The 20028-nt window shown below is 42.8% G+C and overlaps 1 protein-coding gene across 2 annotated transcripts; it reads right to left on the reverse strand.

Moving 5' to 3' along the window:
• Positions 1-1748: 1748 nt before the first annotated feature.
• Positions 1749-19680, reverse strand: ankrd50l (ankyrin repeat domain 50-like). 2 transcript variants are annotated; one of them, XM_035175354.2, is made up of 4 exons: positions 19487-19680; positions 14039-14863; positions 7425-7642; positions 1749-6590 (listed from the first exon to the last, which is right to left on the reverse strand). In XM_035175354.2, exons 2-4 carry the CDS (start codon positions 14485-14487, stop codon positions 3064-3066), a joined length of 4194 nt encoding a protein of 1397 aa, XP_035031245.2. In that variant the 5' UTR covers positions 14488-14863; positions 19487-19680; the 3' UTR covers positions 1749-3063. The 2 variants fall into 2 exon arrangements, with proteins under 2 accessions (XP_035031245.2, XP_035031244.2); XM_035175353.2 differs by lacking the exon at positions 19487-19680 and adding an exon at positions 14940-15201.
• Between the last annotated feature and the right edge of the window lie 348 nt (positions 19681-20028).

Genomic DNA, 20028 nt, shown 5'->3' on the forward strand with positions numbered 1-20028 from the left:
CTCTACAGAGTTAAACTTCCTGTTTCCCATCCGCTGCTTCCTGTCCTGTTTCTTCATTGTTCTCCAGTCATTCAGCCGCCATTGCTTCCTCGCCAGCTGCTCAGTCTGTCATTTACTTTTCCTGCTATTTCCTGTTTCACTGACCCTCTGATGCCCCCACTTTATTCAGGTCTTATACTTTATTCACCATGGACAGTTTGCATGCTTCCAGACACTCTAGCTTTTCTTTTTAATCATCCCTTTATCAAAAATTATAGCCAAACATTTGTGTCATAAAAAGATTAAAACCATTCATCTTTCCTTTCCTCCCTCTACATGACTCCACAGTTGGAGAGGAAAGAGGAGAGCATCCTTAACTCTCTCACAAGCTGTCAGTCATTTAAAACCTATTTTACAGTTGATTGGATAAAAAAACATTTTATCTCACGATCAGTAAGTAAAATATTCAAACCAAAGTAGACACTTAAAATACTGTTTATATATACACTCAAGCGTTGCTTAAATGTAGAGATTGATGCATTTAAACAGGAAGATTCTTAACCTTGTATAAACTGCATTTACTGATGTTGCTTTCATTTGCTTGAGCTGTGTAGGAAGAATTATGGAAACGAATGAGCTCCTACACACAACACACCAACATCAATTTATCACATTATAAAGTGCATTTATAAAGTAGAGCAGCCTCAGTCTCTAGTTTCTCAATTGAAATAAAGATGAAATAAAAAATATTACTATAAACCCCAGTAATAGCTGTATTGTGATTGTTTCTGACTGTTTCTGCAGGTCTCTGGGCACCGGCTGGTGTTTTAACTTTGGATCAAAGCAGAGCAGTTATCCTTTTCACAAATATCACACACAAAGCAAGTTTGCTCTTGTACTTATCGTACCTGTTGTTAACGACAGTGACAAACTTTGTCAGAGAGATTAAAGAGCATCCGAGTAGTTGTAAGCTACAGAAAAGCAGTGACGCAGATGTCACCGAGAGTTGGAATAACGTGACCTGCCTGTGCATACAAACACACACTGAGCACTTTCACACCTGAACCTCCGTCAACAACATGAATCTATGGATCTAACCAGCTTTGTATCATCAGCCCAGGCTGCTGGTGGGTGGATAATAGGTGTGCAAAAAACTGCAAAAGCTTAGTTTAGTATCAGCTCCTTTGTACATCCGTTCGTAAAAAGCTAATTAATTGCGCGGTAGATTTAAAGTAACTTAGTGACACGATGCTGAGATGCAAGGTCAAAAAACATCCAATATGGACAAAGAAAGACACATAGCTCCAAATAATAAAACCAACTTTCATCAGAGCACATCCACAGAATGCAAAGTGAGAACACTGCTGCTCGGCAACAGCAACATAGATGCTAATATTACTGTCGGTGTCAAGAAGCCACCAAGGCAATTTAGCAAGCAGGCATGTAACAAAATTCAGGAAGTGAAGACGAAAGAAAGAGAAAGAGGAGACTAATAAAATTGTAGTTTAGAAATGGGATTCCCAAGGTCCAAATAACTGAAGGTTTCACAGATACAACAAAACACAAAAATGTAGGACAATTCGCTAAAGGAGCCGTCCTTTAGTCAAAATGTGTTTGGTTCTCTCATCCCAGGTGGCCACCAGCAGGCAGCTGCCAGGGTTTCATCTCTGCATGATGCTTCCACATCAGAGGTTTTCCATGACATTTAGTCGTAGTGCAAAAGTGCACTGGAGTACACACTTAAATAAAAACACACACACAAGACAGAGAAGAGGTAGACACTTTTTATGGCAGACGTTTGCCACTTTAATTAATGTATGTCATTAAATAAAAATAAAAAAATCAATGAAAAATTATTAACAAGTAATGTTTGAAAGTTTGGAATTAAATCCATGGCTCCCACACCCACCCTCAGTTTCTGTGGACTGGTTTCAATGTTCCTTCCTGCTCACACACACACACACACAACGAGCAAAGCTGGTGCAGTTAACTTGGCCGTCTTTTAAGGTTTGAATCATAAACCACACACTTTGTCAGGCCTGCTCTTGAAAACTGTTTTTACTCGTCAGAAATGGACTTAAGGGGGATGTTTATAGCAAATATAAGAAACTTCAGCTTAAAGCTCTCAAACAAGGATGTTTACAGCTTCAAAAAGGATCTTTACCAGCAGAAAATAATTTAAAACATAAAGCCAATCCAGACGTGTTATTCACTGTAGAGCTGATAAAGTCTTGTTAACCTATGTATGACTCCAGACTCTGTCAAGAGGCTAAATTGAGTAAATACTAAAAACCTTCTCTTCAAACTGCTACTGGTGAGTTCAACTAGAAAATAAGGTCCAAGTTAAAAATGAGCAAAGTTATGCATTATGTGAATATTGAATGCGAGAGCCCTGCTCAACACACAGTCACCGGAAAGGTTGGAAAGTAAGAATTGATGTCATTCAGTTCATTCTTCCTCTAGTTTTCTGAACCCAGGAAGTCATTGTACATGTTGAGAACTGTCTTTTCCTTGAACAGCAGAAATTCCAAACTCCTGCGAGAACAATGGGGTCGTCGTTAATGCTCTGAATGTGTAGCACCAGCGACTGTTTACCAGCCGCGACAGAACAGCAGGTACTGTTTTAACCTTCTAAGTGAGTGTGTGTCACTATGGCAAATGAATCAAATGAAGGCCAAGTCAAAATGAAGGCCATGTTTCAAGATGGGTGTGGTTGACCTGTGAGTATCGAGTACTGATTTCTGAGCACACATGGGTTAGAACATTAATATGTTAATGGCAGTCGGTGCTGGCGTCATCACAAAATTGTTTCTGGACGGTTTTGATACCACAAAATAATCTATAAATACCCACACTGGGGCTGCAAGTATTGATTATTCTTTATAAAATATTTTTAAATAATGAAATGATGAAACCCAAACAATATCAAACACAGAAAACAAAATCAGATTTTAGTTGCTATGACCAGACACTATTTGGCAATTTAGTTTGACAAATGAGTCTCAATTACTAAATTTACCATCAATAAACTTTCAGCATTCATCCAAACCAATGAGGAATTTGAGTCTCTTAGTTGAGCACCAGTCACAGGGGTGTCTCTCTTTTGTATAAGACTGCACTGGTGGGACCTTCAAACTGCAATTTGATGGCCTGTTTCAGATTAAGCTGTGGGTCAGTGGTAGTCATTGTAACCATAACATCCTCTGGCAAGGCACTACAGGATAAGTCTGGAGTAAAACTGTAGCAAGCAGGAGACAAAATGTTTTTCTGGGGTACAGAATCCCAAGCTTCTCCTTGAAGTGGGCTCTGCAATTTATATGGGTAGCCCAGAGGAGGGCTCCCTCGGTTTTTAGCACCTATGGCAGGACTGTCTTGCCCTGGCATTATCCCAAGGGAAGCCATGACTGAATTCCATTTACCACCAGCGTAAGTAGTCCTGTCTGTATTTATTAAGTGAGAATTTTGTTTGTTCATTTTGTCATATTCAAGTCCAGGCGACAAGCCTTTCTGGGGCAATTTGCAGTTGTGCACCATGGCAGTAACTGTGCAAACAGTGGGAGGGGGACTGCCTTTGGGATTTCTCTGGATGCTTCCTTGGAGGCTGCCTGGTGGAGGGAGGGTGGAGTGACGGCTACGACTGCGAGGCAGGGAGTGTTGCTGGATCTGTTGAATAAAGCTGAGGCTGTCAGCTGGCACCGTCTGCACTGTGGACAATGAATGGCAGGTAGATGAAGTTTGGGAACTCTGCATGGAATGGAATCGTTCTGCAGTGGAGGCAGGAGAAGATATGGAAGAGGAAGAGGTGGCAGCTCCATTACTCTCAGAGATTCCTGAGGAGAGGATCCTGTTGGGTTTTGCAGGGGAGGTGGTACTAGAGTTAAGCGACGGGCCTAGGTATGGCTTGGCTCCATAGCGCTCCAAAAGCCTGACAATGTTAAAGTGCCCATGTTTCCCAGCCACTTTGACTGGACTCCGGCCATATTTGTCCATGTGATCGGGATTTGCAGCTCTTTCCAGAAGCATTGCAACAATATTAGCATGTCCCTCCTGGGCTGCAATGCTCAGAGATGTTGCCCCCTGGTTGCAGGAAAGGTCAATGTTGACACACCTGGCATCTAGGAGACGGCGTCCCACTTCAGCATGTCCTGTCCAAGCCACTGAATGCATGGGAGGTCTCCCTTCTGTGTCCTGTGCATTAGGGTTTGACCCATGCTTTAGAAGTAAGTCTACCATCTCTACACATCCCTGCCAGGAAGCCACATGAAGCGCTGTACGGCCCTCAGAGTCTCGGGACTCTAGGGGCACCCCTCCTTTCTCCATTAGTAGAGTAGCCATCTCAAGGCGACCCTCTAGGACCAGTAGGTAGAGCAGCGGCCTGCCCTCTGCATCCCGGACATCTGTATCAGCTCCTCGCCTCATAAGCAGCTCTGCCACCTCAGCATGGCCCTCCAGGAGGGTGGCACTCAAGGCAGAATGTCCATCATAGGCCCTGTGGTCAATGGGAGACCGCCTGTCCAACAACAGCCTCACAGTGCTCAAGTGACCTTCTTGTGCAGCTAGTATAAGAGGGGTACGTCCTTCAATGTCCATCTCTCCGACACGTGCCATGCTGCCTCGCTCTGTCAAAGCAGCACAAACAGCCCGATGGCCTTCACAAGCGGCAGCGTGCAGTGGAGTCCAGCCGAGGTCATCCTTATGGTTCTCGTCGAGTCCTCGGTCCAGCAGTGCACGGACAACCTCAGTGCTGCCTCTTGCTGCTGCTAGGCAGAGTGCCGTCCTGCCTTCACAATCAATGGCATCCACAGCTGCTCCCCAAAAAAGCAGACGAGATACTGTTTTCATGTGGCCCATTGCTGCAGCTGCCAGTAGGGGAGTAACAGCGGCTGCAGCAGGGACATTGCCATCAGGACCGGCAGTCTCATCTACATCAGCGCCAGCTTCTAATAAAAGTTCAACTACCTCTTCATGACCCTCATAGGCTGCAAGAAGCAGTGGTGTCATGCCATCATGGTCTCTGTGTCCTGGATCAGCTCCACGTTCCAGTAACAGACTTGCTACCTCACCATAACTTTTTATCCCTGCTGCGGTCGGGACACAGAGGGCAGTGACTGACAGAGCGGTTCGCCCATCTCCATCAGCTAAGTCAACCTCTGCATTGCGGTCAAGCAATATCTCCACAGCTTCATGATGTCCCATATAGGCAGCAGCAATAAGCGGTGTGCGGCCCTTGCTGTCAGCTTTGTCAACCTGTGCCCCATAGTCCAACAGGGCCAGAACAATTTCCTCATGACCACCCCATGCAGCAGCTCTGAGTGCAGTCCGGCCTTCAGCATCACATCCATCCACATCAGCTCCTGCATCTAGAAGAAGGCGAACAGCCTCGCTATGTCCTCCCCACGCTGCAGAGCGCAGTGCTGTCCAGCCTTCGTTGTCAACATGCTCCATCATCTGTGCTGCAGTTTCTGGATGCTGTCTCTTGGCCCATTCCAGGAGCACAGTCAACACTTTGACATGACCCTGCCTGGAAGCCAAATTTAGTGGTGTCTGACCTTGATGATCCCTGATCAGTGGATCAAATCCATGTTTCAGGAGAAGTTCAAAAACATCTACAGAGCCCTCATGGGCTGCACTGGCAAGCAATGTCTGTCCATCTGTAGAACATAACTGGTTTATCGACACCCCACTGTCTATCAGCTTTTTTACAGACACCTCTCTTTCAAAAGTTTGTCGTAAAGTAGTTTCGTCTTCACCTATACATTGTACTCGGACACTTGGCTGTGCATCTGAAAAGCAGGCAGTAGGGATGAGCCCAGTCCTCATTAACAGCTGAAGAACTTCCTGACTGACCAAAACAGGAGGCTGACGTGAGGATGCAGTGAGGGCACTGCTGTAGCTCGGAGTAAGAGCAGGCACACCGGCCCATATCATCCACAGTGCCAATAATGAAGGGTTGTCTTTATGGTGACCAGAGCAAACTAAATGTGTGGCTAACTGGCAAGTGTCCTCAATGTCCAAGTGTTTTCCCTGCAGAGTCAAAGCCATAGCGTGCATACTGTGACCTTCTGTCCTGCTACACAGGTATTTCTGTGTGCAATACTTAACATCTGTCAGCCACTCAGCAAAGCTGGCATGAAAAAGTAGTTTGGTCCCTCCAGGGCCATCAATTAAGAGAGGAGAGAGGGTGTGGAGCTTGTTCCGAAAATCCTGGAGGCTGAGTGAGGTGTCATGAGTCCAAACTGCTGTGAACAGCTGCTGGGGCGTGAGGGGCCTCGGGGAAGCTAAGAGCACATTAAGGAGAGGCTTGACGTACATGAAAAGCCCCCGGGGAAACAGCCTTTGGCACAACCACAGATAGAGGCCATTGAGCGTCCCAGGGATGTCGCGGATCTCCCGCAGACCCACCAGTGCGACTGCGACACCATCTAGAACACGCTCGAGGAAGAGAAAGCAACCGCCGCTCTTGATGTGAAGTAAATTCAGCATGTCAGCTGTGTCAGGGGTGAGCTGACGGCGAAGCGCTGCTTCTTCATCCAACCGGCAGAGGATGTACTGCTGCACATCGTGGACTGGCGGGGGCTTCCGAAGATCATCCAGACAAAGCTTACGGAAACCTATAACACAAAAAGATGACAGACTTTATCAATTCGAATGCTTAATTAACAGGGATTGCAGCTGCTCAAAAGTGAGACTTTTTTATTTAGATTAGACTATAATTTGGACAAAGCAAGAAATTGAAGACATTTTTGTTGGCTTTAGTGTTGTTGGATTAATTAGGAAATAACCCGATTTTTTGATAAGGAAAATAAGTTGCAGCCCTAATGCACCGTATAAGTTGCTCATCAGGTTCTACTGCTACAAATATAACCTCCCTCCTTCATTTAAAATTCGTCAATAAAATGAAGCTGGACCGTATAACCAGAGCACTTGAGCTAGTACCAGCTTTCAACAAGAGTTAGTCAAGTATCGTTTTTAAGATACAGAAAAATCTAGGCTAAGATTCCCCATCTTATTAGGGCCACTTCCTATTCAGAGCTTGAGTCTGCAAATAAGATCAGACAAAGCAGATTCTTTTATTTCTTATTCAGCAGTTCCACAACCACTGCATGCAAGTTAATGCTTATGATCAGGTCACCAGTCATCAGAATTTTGTCAAGATGCATCATAGTTGGGAGTCAAAATGCAGACTATATGATTAGGGGAAAGACATTTTTCAAGAATCTCAGGTCTTGCTAAGGGATTTCACATTTTTTCTCATATTTTACAAATAATTACGGAATTGTATATACAGATTGTTAAGACTTAACAAACAGCTTATTGGTAAAGATGAGAGTACAGATTCAACGGAAAACATTTTGGTGCAGACCGTAAGACCGTTTTTTAAGGTTTATTTTTATTTCTAGCCACAAAAATGTCCTATAACCTTTAAGAAGTGTCTCTGCCTATACCTGAGAAGATCTTGCACACAGCCTTGTTGTGGCGGCGGACGGAGCAGACCAGCAGCAGCCACCCAGGCAGGAGGTGTTGATTGGTGGCCAGCAGCTCTGTGATGGAGCCACTATTCCCACTTCCTGTAGCCGGTCCATATCCTACATCCAGGGAGTCTACCACCAGCATCAGAGTCTGGGCAGGGGGAGGGAGGTCTAACAGGGGTCTCAACACCGCTCTAAGAAAGAGAGACAGACACACAGAGGAAGAGTCAGCCGTGTAAATACTGCAGGAGTCGTGGGCGGATGAGGGAGCTGGAAGCAGCGGTATCAGTGGGACCGTTTTCTTATATCTTGACTGTGGTGTAATTACATCACAGATAAACACGGTGGGTCACACCTTTTGCAGATAAAAGTCAGTGAACTTAAATGCAATCTCTCATTAATATGCAGGCAGCTATTTTGCTTTGTCTTCAGGCGATTCCATTTTAATCATGTCGAGTTTTTTGCTTTTGTTTTCCGTTTCACAGATTTCCGGAAAACAATCTTACCTTCGCTCTCAGGCTTTTAGATTCACAGTCATAAAATAGCAACTTGACACGTTTGCTCAAATAGAATTTCATCAACATCAAGAGAAAACATTTTAACATATTGACAGAACATGGAAATCAGACATTAAACTGAAAAAGATCATTGATAAAAACATTTATCATATCATTAAGCTCAAACTTTCAACTTTGTAAAACTATTATAAGGCGATAAAAGGGTCAATTCTGTATCTTCTCTTGTGATCAAACACACATTGTAAAACAGTAAAACAACTAAACCACTGTGTTAAAGCACCGCCAGCACCCACACCCTGCAGGGATCTGACAGTGACTCAGGTAAGTGGAACCTCTGAAATGTCCTGCTCCACCCTGACACACACACACACACACACACACACACACACACACACACACACACACACACACACACACACACACACACACACACACACACACACACACACACACACACACACACACACACACACACACAATTGGTCAATACCCACGCATACTTGTATATCGCTGTTGCCAAGGTTCTTCCAATGAATTCATTTCCTCATTTCAACATGCTTGAACTTTGATACACATTTTCATTCGATTTCTTCTTATTTTTGTTGTTGTAGTTTCAACAATATTTCACACAATCTTGATAAATAAAAAAAATAACTTTGGACTATTAAGACCTGAGGCAACTGTGTGTGAGGAGAATGAAATCCTGCAGTCATCATGACGAAATGAAAGGGAGAGTTGTATGAAGAAAGCTGGTTTAGTTATGAATGGAGATGAATACTTAAGATGCTTTCAGACATGGATTGAACTCCAGTCTTTTCCTGAAATTGTCCAGGCGGCTGTGTATGAGAATGAGCCCATGTGAGACAGGAGGCAGGAAAATATCTGAAAAATTCACAGGGAGCAAGCGATTGCGTTGATGGCGATGCTGACGCATGACAAATGCAAAACTGTAAGAATACAAAGAACTCAGGATGAAGAGGAGGAGCCAATGTGCTGTAAACAAAAACATGTGATTTCCACAGTGGGATTTAAACTTCATGTCCTGCCTCCTGCTGCTCTGCACAAATGCCACCACTCACCTGAATGCTCTGGAAATGTCCCTGTTGCTGCGAATGTGTCTGCCACCACATTTTACAACCAGACAATAAACAAAGAAAAAAATATATATTTGTAGCAGCTGTGGTTTAACACTGGGATTTGTTCAGAGCTACACATGTATACAAGGGAACTGCGGGGCTCTTATTTTGAAGGTGACAAACAGTGATTAACCTATGACAGCAGCATACCAACGAGTGGGTCACACAGAGGCGCAACTCAAGTCAATTATCCTGCAGCAATCACAGGGTGTGTTGGTGTGTGTGTGCTGTTATTAGTGTTAATGTCTGTGTTTAGGAATGACCAGAAGGTTTCAGTCACCTTTGGTCGTCAAACGTTTTTTCTTTAAACCACATTTAAATAAAGAAAATATATAAATCACAGGGAAAAATAAAAAGGTTGCATCTTTTCAACCTCAAAATTACTGTGTGGGTGTTTTTGCATCTGTAGTGTCTAATAATAGCAAATCCAGCAATGATTCTAATGTTGTAAAACGCAGAATCTGCTGCTATCAGGAAGGAAACAGCTTCACCACTGTTTATAAAACACATGAAAGAGGTCCTCAGAGCTGCCGTGCCAGAAATGCATTGAAATTTCAGTTTACTCTGATAAATACGTGAGCAAACAGAGGCTTGTTCGAGGTCACGTTGGTAACTAAATAAAACAGGGTTATCATCTGAAAGAGCTGCGGTCGACGACAGAATATCAGTCTCAGGATTAACATATGCGTAGGAAGTGAGGGTTGAAATTTCAACACCACACAAATGAGTCATAGACAATAAAAACACTTTGGTAAATATGATACATCAAACCCATTTACCTCGTGGAGCCACGGTCTCCAAATTACACACAAATGAACTACTAGCTCCTCCATTTAACTTCATACATTATCATTATTATATTTTTCATAATTTATTCATGACAACGTGGAGGATTTACCCCAGGAAACCATTCAACAGAGCCACCAGCATCTTAACATATCTGCACTCAGGATGCATAAGTTATTAAAACCCTAAATATCACTGAGACTCATTAAATATCTGGCATTTACTGTGTAAAATCGATTTCTTGCTCTTTTCCCTTGAAGGTTAATGTTGTATATCATGAAGGCGTTTTAACCACCATTGACGTCACCCATTGGTTTGTGAACTTTTCTTTTGAGTCCTCGACTTTGACATTTTGTCCAGCTCCATCTTGGTGTTTGGAAACCAGAAGGAACAATGGCTGTGTCTGAAATCACCCACTCACTATTGCCTACTTCACTATTTAGTGACGACAAGAGGACTATATAGTGAGCTCATCTGCAACCTGCACCCATTGGACAGTACCAGCTGCCAGTCGCACAGAATCCACACCCCCAATGCAAACAGTGCTTTATGGTCTATTTGACCCTAAATGGGACTATACCTGAACATCATGCTGTATTGAGGGAAACTTGAAACTAGCCATTGAGACAATTATCTCCTTATCTAAAACCTTAAATATACTTGGGTTTAAAAAAAAGAAGAGAATCTGTAAATTTAAGCGGCAGGAAGCAGCAAATGCTAATCCTTATGCACATAGAAAAGTAATACTTATACCTAGAACATCCGTTAAGTCATTGTTCCATAAAATGTTATCTTATATCTTATGAGATCAATCTGTAATGAGTGTGAATCATCTAATTAGCCTCATTAGCCTTGACTTTTATCACTGATCATATCCTGTGATTAAATTCAAAGGGAAGTTATGCCCTGGGTGAAACATCTGGGTTTCAACTCGCTTATCATACCTCTGTGTGCCTGAGTCATCTGATTAAAGTCACAGCGGAGGAGGAAGTGAAATTAATTCAGCTCACATAGCCGTGTGCACAGGTCTGCGTGTGACCTTTGACCCTCGGCTTTCATGGGACTTGTTGACAGGAGCATTCATTCGGAGGTTGCCTCTGTGCGGTCGTATACAACTTAAATCACTTCAGTGGCTCTCTGACCTTCTCCCAGGCCTCAGGTGCTGGTTCTCTGACTGGAGTGAGAATCCAGATCCAGGTCTGGTGAGGGTGAGTTTTATTTTTTAAATTTCTGTCCTTTCTCCGCAACAAACCACACTCAACAACGAACTGTAACCTAGTAGATGTTAATGATAATATTTTGTCCCTCTGCTCACTGTGAATCAAACCGTCTGTACAACCGAAATAAATATGAATGCACTGAATAATAATAGACGTAACAGATAATTCGGTGTGCATGGTGATACTTCTGACTGCTTGTCAGTGTCATAGATCGTATATAAGGATGGTCGACATGACAGCTCTCAAAAAATGAAGCCAAATCTACTACATCACCACCTGGTGGCTGGCCGCAGTATGGGTCATAAATCCAGCCTCCTTCATGTTAGTGGATGGGACACATCAAATAAATGTCTCTGTCATTTTAGGTATTTCTTAGCACACTGCCGTATGTTGAAAGTGTTCATGTTTCTGATCATTTTGGTTTTAATTAGTTATTATTAGTTAGTTATATAAACAGAATGAAACGTCCTGATTGATGGCGGAGACAGACTCTCTATTGGTCGGGCACAGGAATCAGCTGAACCTTCAAACAGCAGCTCCACTCCACCATCACCACTGCAGAGTCTGGCTCCAAATGATGTCACCTGAACAAAGATTGCAGCACCTGTATCTGGGATATTTTGGCTGTGTTTTTTTTTTACAACAGGAGGAAGCAAAGACCCGTCGTCCACCTTAATATGCAGTCTATGGTCAGTAAAGATTTTGCTAAATATATCAACCACATTAAAATATAACACGCCTCTTTTCTGTCCTGTTTGTGCCTGTTCTTTATGCCATATACAGACTTTTAGTAAGATATTATTCACTTAGAGAATGTGAACGGCCCACTAAAGTGAGGCATGACCACAAACGACCAATTAATTAAGATACATGTCCTCTTGGAACATTTGTAATAACTTAGTGTGAGCATTAAACAGTTCACTCCAAGTGAACTAAGATAAAGATTTGACTCAAATGCATCAAACAATTAAATCTGCTGAAGTCATAGAAAGTTAAATCTAAGTGCAGGAGGTTCCAGGCAGCAGCACATAATGGCTCGGTGACGAGTTAATGACTTGGTGACTGTATTCAGCTACAACTCAATTCCAGGCGTATCGTCCCATTCATGCCCTTTCACTGCCAATTCAAGCCCATGTTTCATCTTGTTTGCCGACAGCCATTCTCTTACGACAGCTTTTCGCCGCAGCCACCATCTCCCTCCCTCTCCCTCTCCTAACACAAACAGCCGCTGGCCGTGAGCCAGTCTGAGGGGAATGTGCTCGGTACTTCACACCAGAGGAGGGCAAACACAGGAGGAGTGTAAAAGGGCTCAGGCTCATCGCTGAGCAAACACACCAGGAGAGAGCGAAAAAGTCCTGGAGAGGAGAGCGACCTCGCTGACTCCTGCTGAGACGGTCACCAGGAGGCACTTTTTTTTTTTAAACCTCTTTGTTCTTTTTCTCTCTCTCTCTCTGAAAGGATGTTGTGTCGTAAATAACACTGTAGCATTGATTCACACTGGAGGCCCATTGTGTGCGCTGTGAATGGGCTGCATTATGAGAGAAATAAATATAAGACGAGGAAGAATGGCTGCTGCCCTCTTTTTCCTGTGACTGTCCGGCCTTCTCTTTGCTTCGCTGATGGACTCGTCACTTTGCAGTTTATGGGCTCTGAGAAATGTTTTGTGTTGACAGACTAAATACCTGCAGAGCCACCGTTATTTAGATAATAATAAAACTAAATGCAGCGATAAAGCTTTTATGGATCTTTTTCCCACAATTGTTTCATACTCAGTCACTTTTTCTGATGTTTTATTGCATGATGCAACAATTTGAATGTGTAACAAGAGCACAATATTATAGTTGCTTAAAAACTTTTAGTCACATGAGAGCATGACATGCAGAACGCTGTAGTAAGTGATATGGACAAAATTCCTGTCAGGATATAAGTCATTTTATAGTAAGTAATAATACATTTTCTAAAACTGTTTATGAATAAAATTACCAGACATGAGTATCTGGTTGTCTTTCAAATAAAATTGTCCAACTAGCAGGGCGCTCACAGAGCTACAGGCCTCCTTTAAATCAGGAAAATTAGGACTTTAAACTTGGACTCTTGATGTAATCTCATGCAACAACTAGAAGGGCACCCAGAGACCACATACCCCTGACAAGGCTAACACCCTTTCTCACCATTTTAAAGAAGGTAAAATAGACTATTCTGGATCCACAACTTAATTTTATGTTTTTTTTCCTCCACCCCTCCACAAAATTTTATGGAAATTGGTTCAGTAGTTTTTGCTAAATTCTGCTTAAGAGCCAAACAAACACTCATGAAAACAAAACCTCTTCGGTCAAGGTATAATTGGTGACAACAAAATAGTTAGCTACTGATTTTCATCTGTTGTCCCGATAGCCAGTTCTTACAAGACAACGTGAAATTAAATAATATGATTCATCTTATGTTAGTAAAAGTTATTCCTACTTCCAAAGCTGTTAGACGAATGGTTTTCAGTCACAACAACTGTTGAAACTATTTACAAAACACCAGAAACTTGTGTCGCAGGTTTTCCCGCAGGTTGTTTTCACTCATGTCTTAATCTGATGAAGCACCTCTTTGCCTGCTGGCACATGCAATTCCCGTCAGCCGCTCCTGTTTTTCAGTAATAATGTAAAAAAAGTTATAACACCATTTACAGTCTGTGATACCACACATACATTTAGGTGGGAATGAGCCACGCTCCCCGACATGCACACACACGCTGGGCTCCTGGATGAGCTCCATGCTTGTTACCTTTCGGCAACTTTCCACTCCCTCTCATTTGACAACCATGAAATTAACCTCAACTCTTGTTCAACAAAAAGTTCCCCTCTTCAGATCAAGCAACTGACAAAAAAAAAGGTGCCATGACATACACTGAGAATATTAAGAGGAAAGTCTTTTATACAAACCTCTTGAAGGTATCATCAGGGTCTTTCTGACAGGTGACAGGCTCCAGAGCAGAAGATACAGATGGGCTGTCGAGGACCTTTCTGTACCCAGGTGAGAGGAGAGGTGAGGCCCTCAGCTGCTCCACCAAGCCCAGGACAAACCTCCACAGCACCGTGCTCCTCTGGTCCTCCCTTTGGCAGAAGTGGGACGCCAGGCAGCGTGGTGCCAGGCCGGCCGCCAGCCCTGCCTTCGAGGTGGGCCACACCACCTCAGTGCAGAGGGCAGTCTTTCCAGCGCCAGGGCCCCCCATCACCAGCAGCCCTGGTGGTTGTCCCGGCACAGAGCGGGTGTCCAGGCAGTGCCGCAGCTTCTCCAGGGCCCATTTCCGGCAATAGAAACGCCGGCCCTGGAGTAAGCTGGAGCTGCCGTCAAAGCTGCCGCTGCTCATTTGCTCCCGATGGCCTGACATGCTGGAGAAGACTCGCTGCTCTGAACTCCACTTCCCATGCTTCCTCACCGGTCTTACTTTGACTGTCCAGTTGAGCTGCAGCTGGAGACTGCTGGCTCTGCCTCGTCACAGCTCTGGTCACAGCCTGGGTATTTTATCACACTGGCTGTTCCTGACAGTGTTGCATCAGGCGATTAGTATCAGTTGCTGTCCTTCCCCTGCAGAGGTTTAGGAATCAGTCAGAGGAAGGTCACGTCCTCCAACTCATCACTTCCTTCACTCGACTTGATGTCTTTGTCGATCTTGATCTTGAAGCAGTGAAGCGAGGAAGAGGATGCATGATTACCACGGTTCATCATGCCTCTCCCGGCGATGGTGGAGCCGTTCTGTCAAAAATCTGAAAGAGAGAGGGAACGAGTCAGGAGATGAACCGACAGCCTTTTTTTCACAAAAATAAAGACACTGTATCTCACCCCTTCCCTGCCTGAGTCGTCCCCCGTCTTCCAACTACATCTACAGTCTTCCCTCCTCTTAGTTTCTGTCCCAGTTCTGCATAATCCCCAAACGCAGCTTCAGAAAGAAAGTCTCTTTTCCTTTCTCACGCTCTTCTCACACCTTCCTCTATCACACAATCTTTCATGCTCTCCGGTTTTTCTAGTTTCTTTTTTGAGTGTGTGTTTTTTTTTGTTTGTGTGTCTCCTCCCTCCCCTGGTGTTTCTGGGCATGTAAAGACATGCACACGACAGCAGAGCGGAGAGAGAGAGAGGGAGGAAAGAGGGAGGAAAGAGAGAGGAAGGACTCGCAGCTGTGAGCGATTCCACAGCTGACAGGTGGGAGGGGTTACCTGCGGTCAAGGTTCAGTCACAGGGCAATTCAACACCTCACGCTTTAATTTAGAGTGATTTATCCACGTAAAGCTACTTTAAGCTGTTCAAGTTTTGTTTCATGAAAATGTCCTCTTAATCTTCTGAAACGAGCCCTGACATTTATTTAATTGTATACGCCCTAATGTGTAAATTTTTTTACTTTCCAGAGGAATCTTTGTAGGAACTCTGTCTGTTCCAGTCAAATATTTTTACTGCCTACAGTCTGTGTTTACAGCTGATCCGGAATCCTGTGAGTAAGGGGTGTGACATTTCTGACACATGCTCAAAACAGTTAACCAATCACACAAGAATGTTTCAGACGTAGGATGGAAAGAGGCGCTTCAGGAATTTGAGTATTACAGTACATAAACCTGTTCTGAAAAGGGGACAGGCCCAGGATTTTGTACATTTTCTTAGCAGCATTTCTTACAGAAGAACTTTAATCCATGGCGGTAGCGGGGGTGCATGTGCACTCGAATGCAGGTCGTTCTCACGTGCAACAGATTCTGAGTGACAGGTACACAGACTTTAGTGTGAAAGAGAAGTGCACGTGAGAAAGAGATAATGCATTGCAGGCTACTTGCGGGTACACATACTACTGCAGCTGAAACTATGTTGTGTGCGTGGACAGTTACAACTTTATGGATGATTATCACATTTCTTTCACATTTTCCCCGACTGAATGATTAAGGTTACGCTAAACAGGTAATTTCCTGGGGCCCACAAGAACAGCTGATTAAAGCATGATGTTAAAAAAGCTTAATGAGGTTAGAGGTTTGGTTAAAGGTTAGAATGTCTTAATGCATGAATATGATGCGTCTGGGATGGTGGTGGAGGTTTACACTTAAACTTTACTTACCTTCTATTACTTATATGCATGTACAGTATGATCTTTGTTTATAATCTTGATATTAAAAGAAGGTTTGAAGATTGATGTCTGGTATCCTGTGTTTCATTTGGTGGTGTTGGTGTCTCTTTTACCCGGGGTCCCTATAGGTCCCTTTTGCCTGAGGCCCCTAAAGTCCCTTGCAAAGCTCCTGTGACTGATCAGCTGTGAGTAGCTTTGGGCAATATCCTCCATGTGCTGCATTATAAGGCCACGCACAAAGCAGCATGTACAACTGTACCTAACACATACACTGCATGTACTGTGACATGGATATACACATATAAAACAGAACTAATATAATGAACAGAAAGCCAAACCCGATGTTTTTGGACCCCTGATAAAAGAGGAATCCAGATGAGAAATGTGAGAAGCTTCTGTGACAAAGTTAACACATTGATGAGAGTGGACGCTGCTTAAAGTCAAAGACTAATCAGCTGCACTCAACCCAATCTGTCAGATTACTTCCAAGTTTCAATACTTTGAACAGAGGTGGAGAAAACTCACTGCTGTGTGAATCCTCCGAAACATGAAAGCTCACTGGTGACACTGATTCAAACGCATACATCTTTCCTATAAACCATTTGCAGCATTTTCACCACATTCGGAATGAGACATACTGTTCCCTCCTGCCGGATGACACATGTTGTACACTTGCTTCTGACAAGTGCCAAATACTAAAAATGAACAGGAGATGTGTTTTAGCGAGTCACTGATGACAGCGCGGAGGAGAAATGGCACCAAGCCATTGAAGTTGTCTACATTCTTGTCATTATGTGTCGTATTTACAAAGACCTTCAGACCTGGCATGTAGCCTGTGAAGAGTCTGGTGCAGTAAAGCCATCGGCAGCGTCTTCATAGAGCTTCACTGACATGCTGCTTATGCTTAATTTAAGTTAAGTCAATTTACTTTATATAGTCAGAAATACACCAAGGCGCAGTGAAGTTTCTTTTTGACAATACCACATAACATACTACCTTTCAACATGTACACTACTACTGCTCAGCATCATGTGCAGTATCACGCTTTCCTTATTATGCGCTATGTTTAAGTGCAACTAATCATCATGTACAGCATTATATTCATATCATGTGTAATATTACATGCATCATCATGTACATGTACTTACATCTTATTTGTCATACATCTACATTTCCTGCCTTTTCTATTCCCATTTCAGTTCCTTCTTATACTGTATACCCTATACACGTAATGGTCTCTACTTTATTCCCTTCTGCTGTTACAGCAGTGCATTTCCTGTCTGACTCAGATTTACTTTCTGACTGTCAAGTCCATGCAGACAGTAATAAACCCATAAAAAACCTGGTGACACAAACTGCATCACGGAGAAATACATTCTCCAGAAGACATCTGGATAAAAACATGAGGCTTTAATTCCCTAACCTGATCACGGAATCTGTGTTTCTCCCTCACATTTGATTTAGGAAATCAGCTTAATAGAGACATCTGACTGTAACTGGACTTAATGAGGCTGCTAGGCAACGAGCCAAGACGCAGATAGAACAGAAGTAATGGGAGAATGGATACAGTGTTTCATCAAGATATTGTTACATCACCTACTTAAATTTTGAATTCTCTTTTTTCATTGGTTTGTGTAGTTTGGAAAATTAGCTTGTTGGCTTTTTTTGGGGGGACAAGAATTCAATGAAAATATTAACACCAGCTCTCCTGGTATACAAAGGAGATCATGGAGGTACTCAGCATATTTGTAAAAGTGAAAAGCAACTGTAGAAATCATTAACTGTTAATAGAGATGGACACCATGTCTCCACTTCCTCCCACTATCTAGCATTAAAGACAAATTATCCTGGAAACCAACGCTGCCATCTTGTATCTATGACGTCATTAGGAGCCAGAATGGAGGTTACACATTTAACCAATCGCAAATTAGTCTAAACTAATCATGTCGTCAACTATTAAAACCAAACTTATCAGAAACACTTGAACATCAACACATACATCAGTGTGATATGAACTACCCTAAACGACAGAAATCACTTTGTTCATTCTGAGATCACGGCAGAAAAAGCGACGCCATCGTAAATGGTCTGGAAGGCCCTTAAAACAAGCACGGCATTACAATGGCGAGTATGTTTCTCTCGTTCAGCCAATGTGAGAAATTGATGATGTAAAACACAAGTACTTTCGAAAGTCCGCCAGGATGTTTGATGATTGGCTTCACCGGATTAGCCCGCTGATGAAAACCCAAAACAAACAGTGAGCCAATCAGTTCAGCAGAGCGGCTCGCCATCACCTGATCCTGTCACATTGCCTAATACTACCGCTACACTGCCCCAACTGGTCAAGTGCATATTGCATCTTGCGTACGCGTAGCACTAATTAACGCAGGATACGCGAGGCAGCCATCATGCATATGCGTAGTTAACAGTAAGTATATCTCCGGCTTAACATGGAGGAGGCAGGATTTATGACCTTTACTGTAGCCAGCCACTAGGGGGGGAATCAGAATGATTTTGCTTCACTTTTGAGGGGCCGTCATGTTGTCCATCTTTATATACAGAATGTAACACCAGGAAGTGATTAGCTTGGTTTAGCCTAGCTTAGCATGAAGACTGTAAACAGCAGTGAACCAGCTGTTAGCTCACACGTACTGCATTTGACCTCTCATAAAGATAAATAAATGTAAAAATGACTGACTTGATATTTGTAAATTTTATGGTTACCATACACAACTGTCCCTAAAACATCAAAACAGCATTTTTTTTGTCACATTGCCTAATTTATAAAGAAAAATAAATGAAAAATGACTGAACTGTTTGTCATATATTTACAATACTCAAATAACCCCTACAACAATAACCAAATCTGTGACCTAGCAAAAACAACCAACTAATGGATTAATTTATATGGTAAGTATTTTTAAGATGTTTAAATTACATTTTGTAGGTTTTACATTGATTTTAAACCTGATGGTTTGTTGAATAAATTAAAATGCATTCTCAAACTATGAAACACCACATGAAACCTGAACTCTACCAATCAGCTGCATCACTTCACTATCATGAATCTACAGGTGAAGTGAATCAGTGTCACACACGCACACACATACACACACGTGTTATTTTACCTCCACTACCCATGAACACATCATACATCGACGATATTAAATAAAAACACAAACCGCTGCACAAACACTTCATCAGTTCGTCTCTATGTGCGATCAACTGCGTTAAATCAACCTAACCAGACACTGAGCGCTGTTTCCTGCAGAGAACTCGGTCTCACCTGAATCTGCCTCCTCCACACACACCACCGGGTCCCGTCACGTGTTTCCTTTCCGCCAAATAAAGAATAAATCCTTGATATCATCACATTAGATAAAGTAGGTATCTCTATGTCTGTGCCTGTCAGAGACTGTGAGAGTCTCAGTGTCTCTGAGGTCTGTCTGCTTCCCTGAGAGGAGGAAACCAAACACCAGGATGTGGAGTCACACAAGGACACCCTCTGCAGGACTGCTGCACACACACGTGTTACACTGGACCACAAACACAGTGAAAGGGTTCATTAAAAATCATATTACATCAAACGACATATACAAGAGTCATTAAACAAGCCCAACATTTAAAAATAAAAATGACCAAAAGCTTTTATTTTGTAAATTTCACAGTTCCGACTATTTAATACAGAATATTTTACTTTTATTTTAAATTCTGATTTTAAAGTCTCAGGTGTGTACTTCTAATTTTATTCATCTATGAAAAATATATATAATTTTGGAATTGTAATTTTGATTCTAACTCAGACCGTAATCATATCGAACTCTTTGA

This window comes from Hippoglossus stenolepis, chromosome 13, assembly GCF_022539355.2.
Source record: "Hippoglossus stenolepis isolate QCI-W04-F060 chromosome 13, HSTE1.2, whole genome shotgun sequence".
NCBI lineage: Eukaryota > Metazoa > Chordata > Actinopteri > Pleuronectiformes > Pleuronectidae > Hippoglossus > Hippoglossus stenolepis.

What these genes read in the sequence shown, in the direction of transcription:
- ankrd50l (XM_035175354.2), bottom strand. Translation starts at nt 14,487, where the DNA reads ATGTCAGGCCATCGGGAGCAAATGAGCAGCGGCAGCTTTGACGGCAGC. An exon ending in CCTGATGATACCTTCAAGAG is followed by an intron (nt 7,643 to 14,038) that starts GTTTGTATAAAA and finishes TCTCTTTCTTAG; the next exon opens with AGCGGTGTTGAGACCCCTGT. An exon ending in TGTGTGCAAGATCTTCTCAG is followed by an intron (nt 6,591 to 7,424) that starts GTATAGGCAGAG and finishes TTTGTGTTATAG; the next exon opens with GTTTCCGTAAGCTTTGTCTG.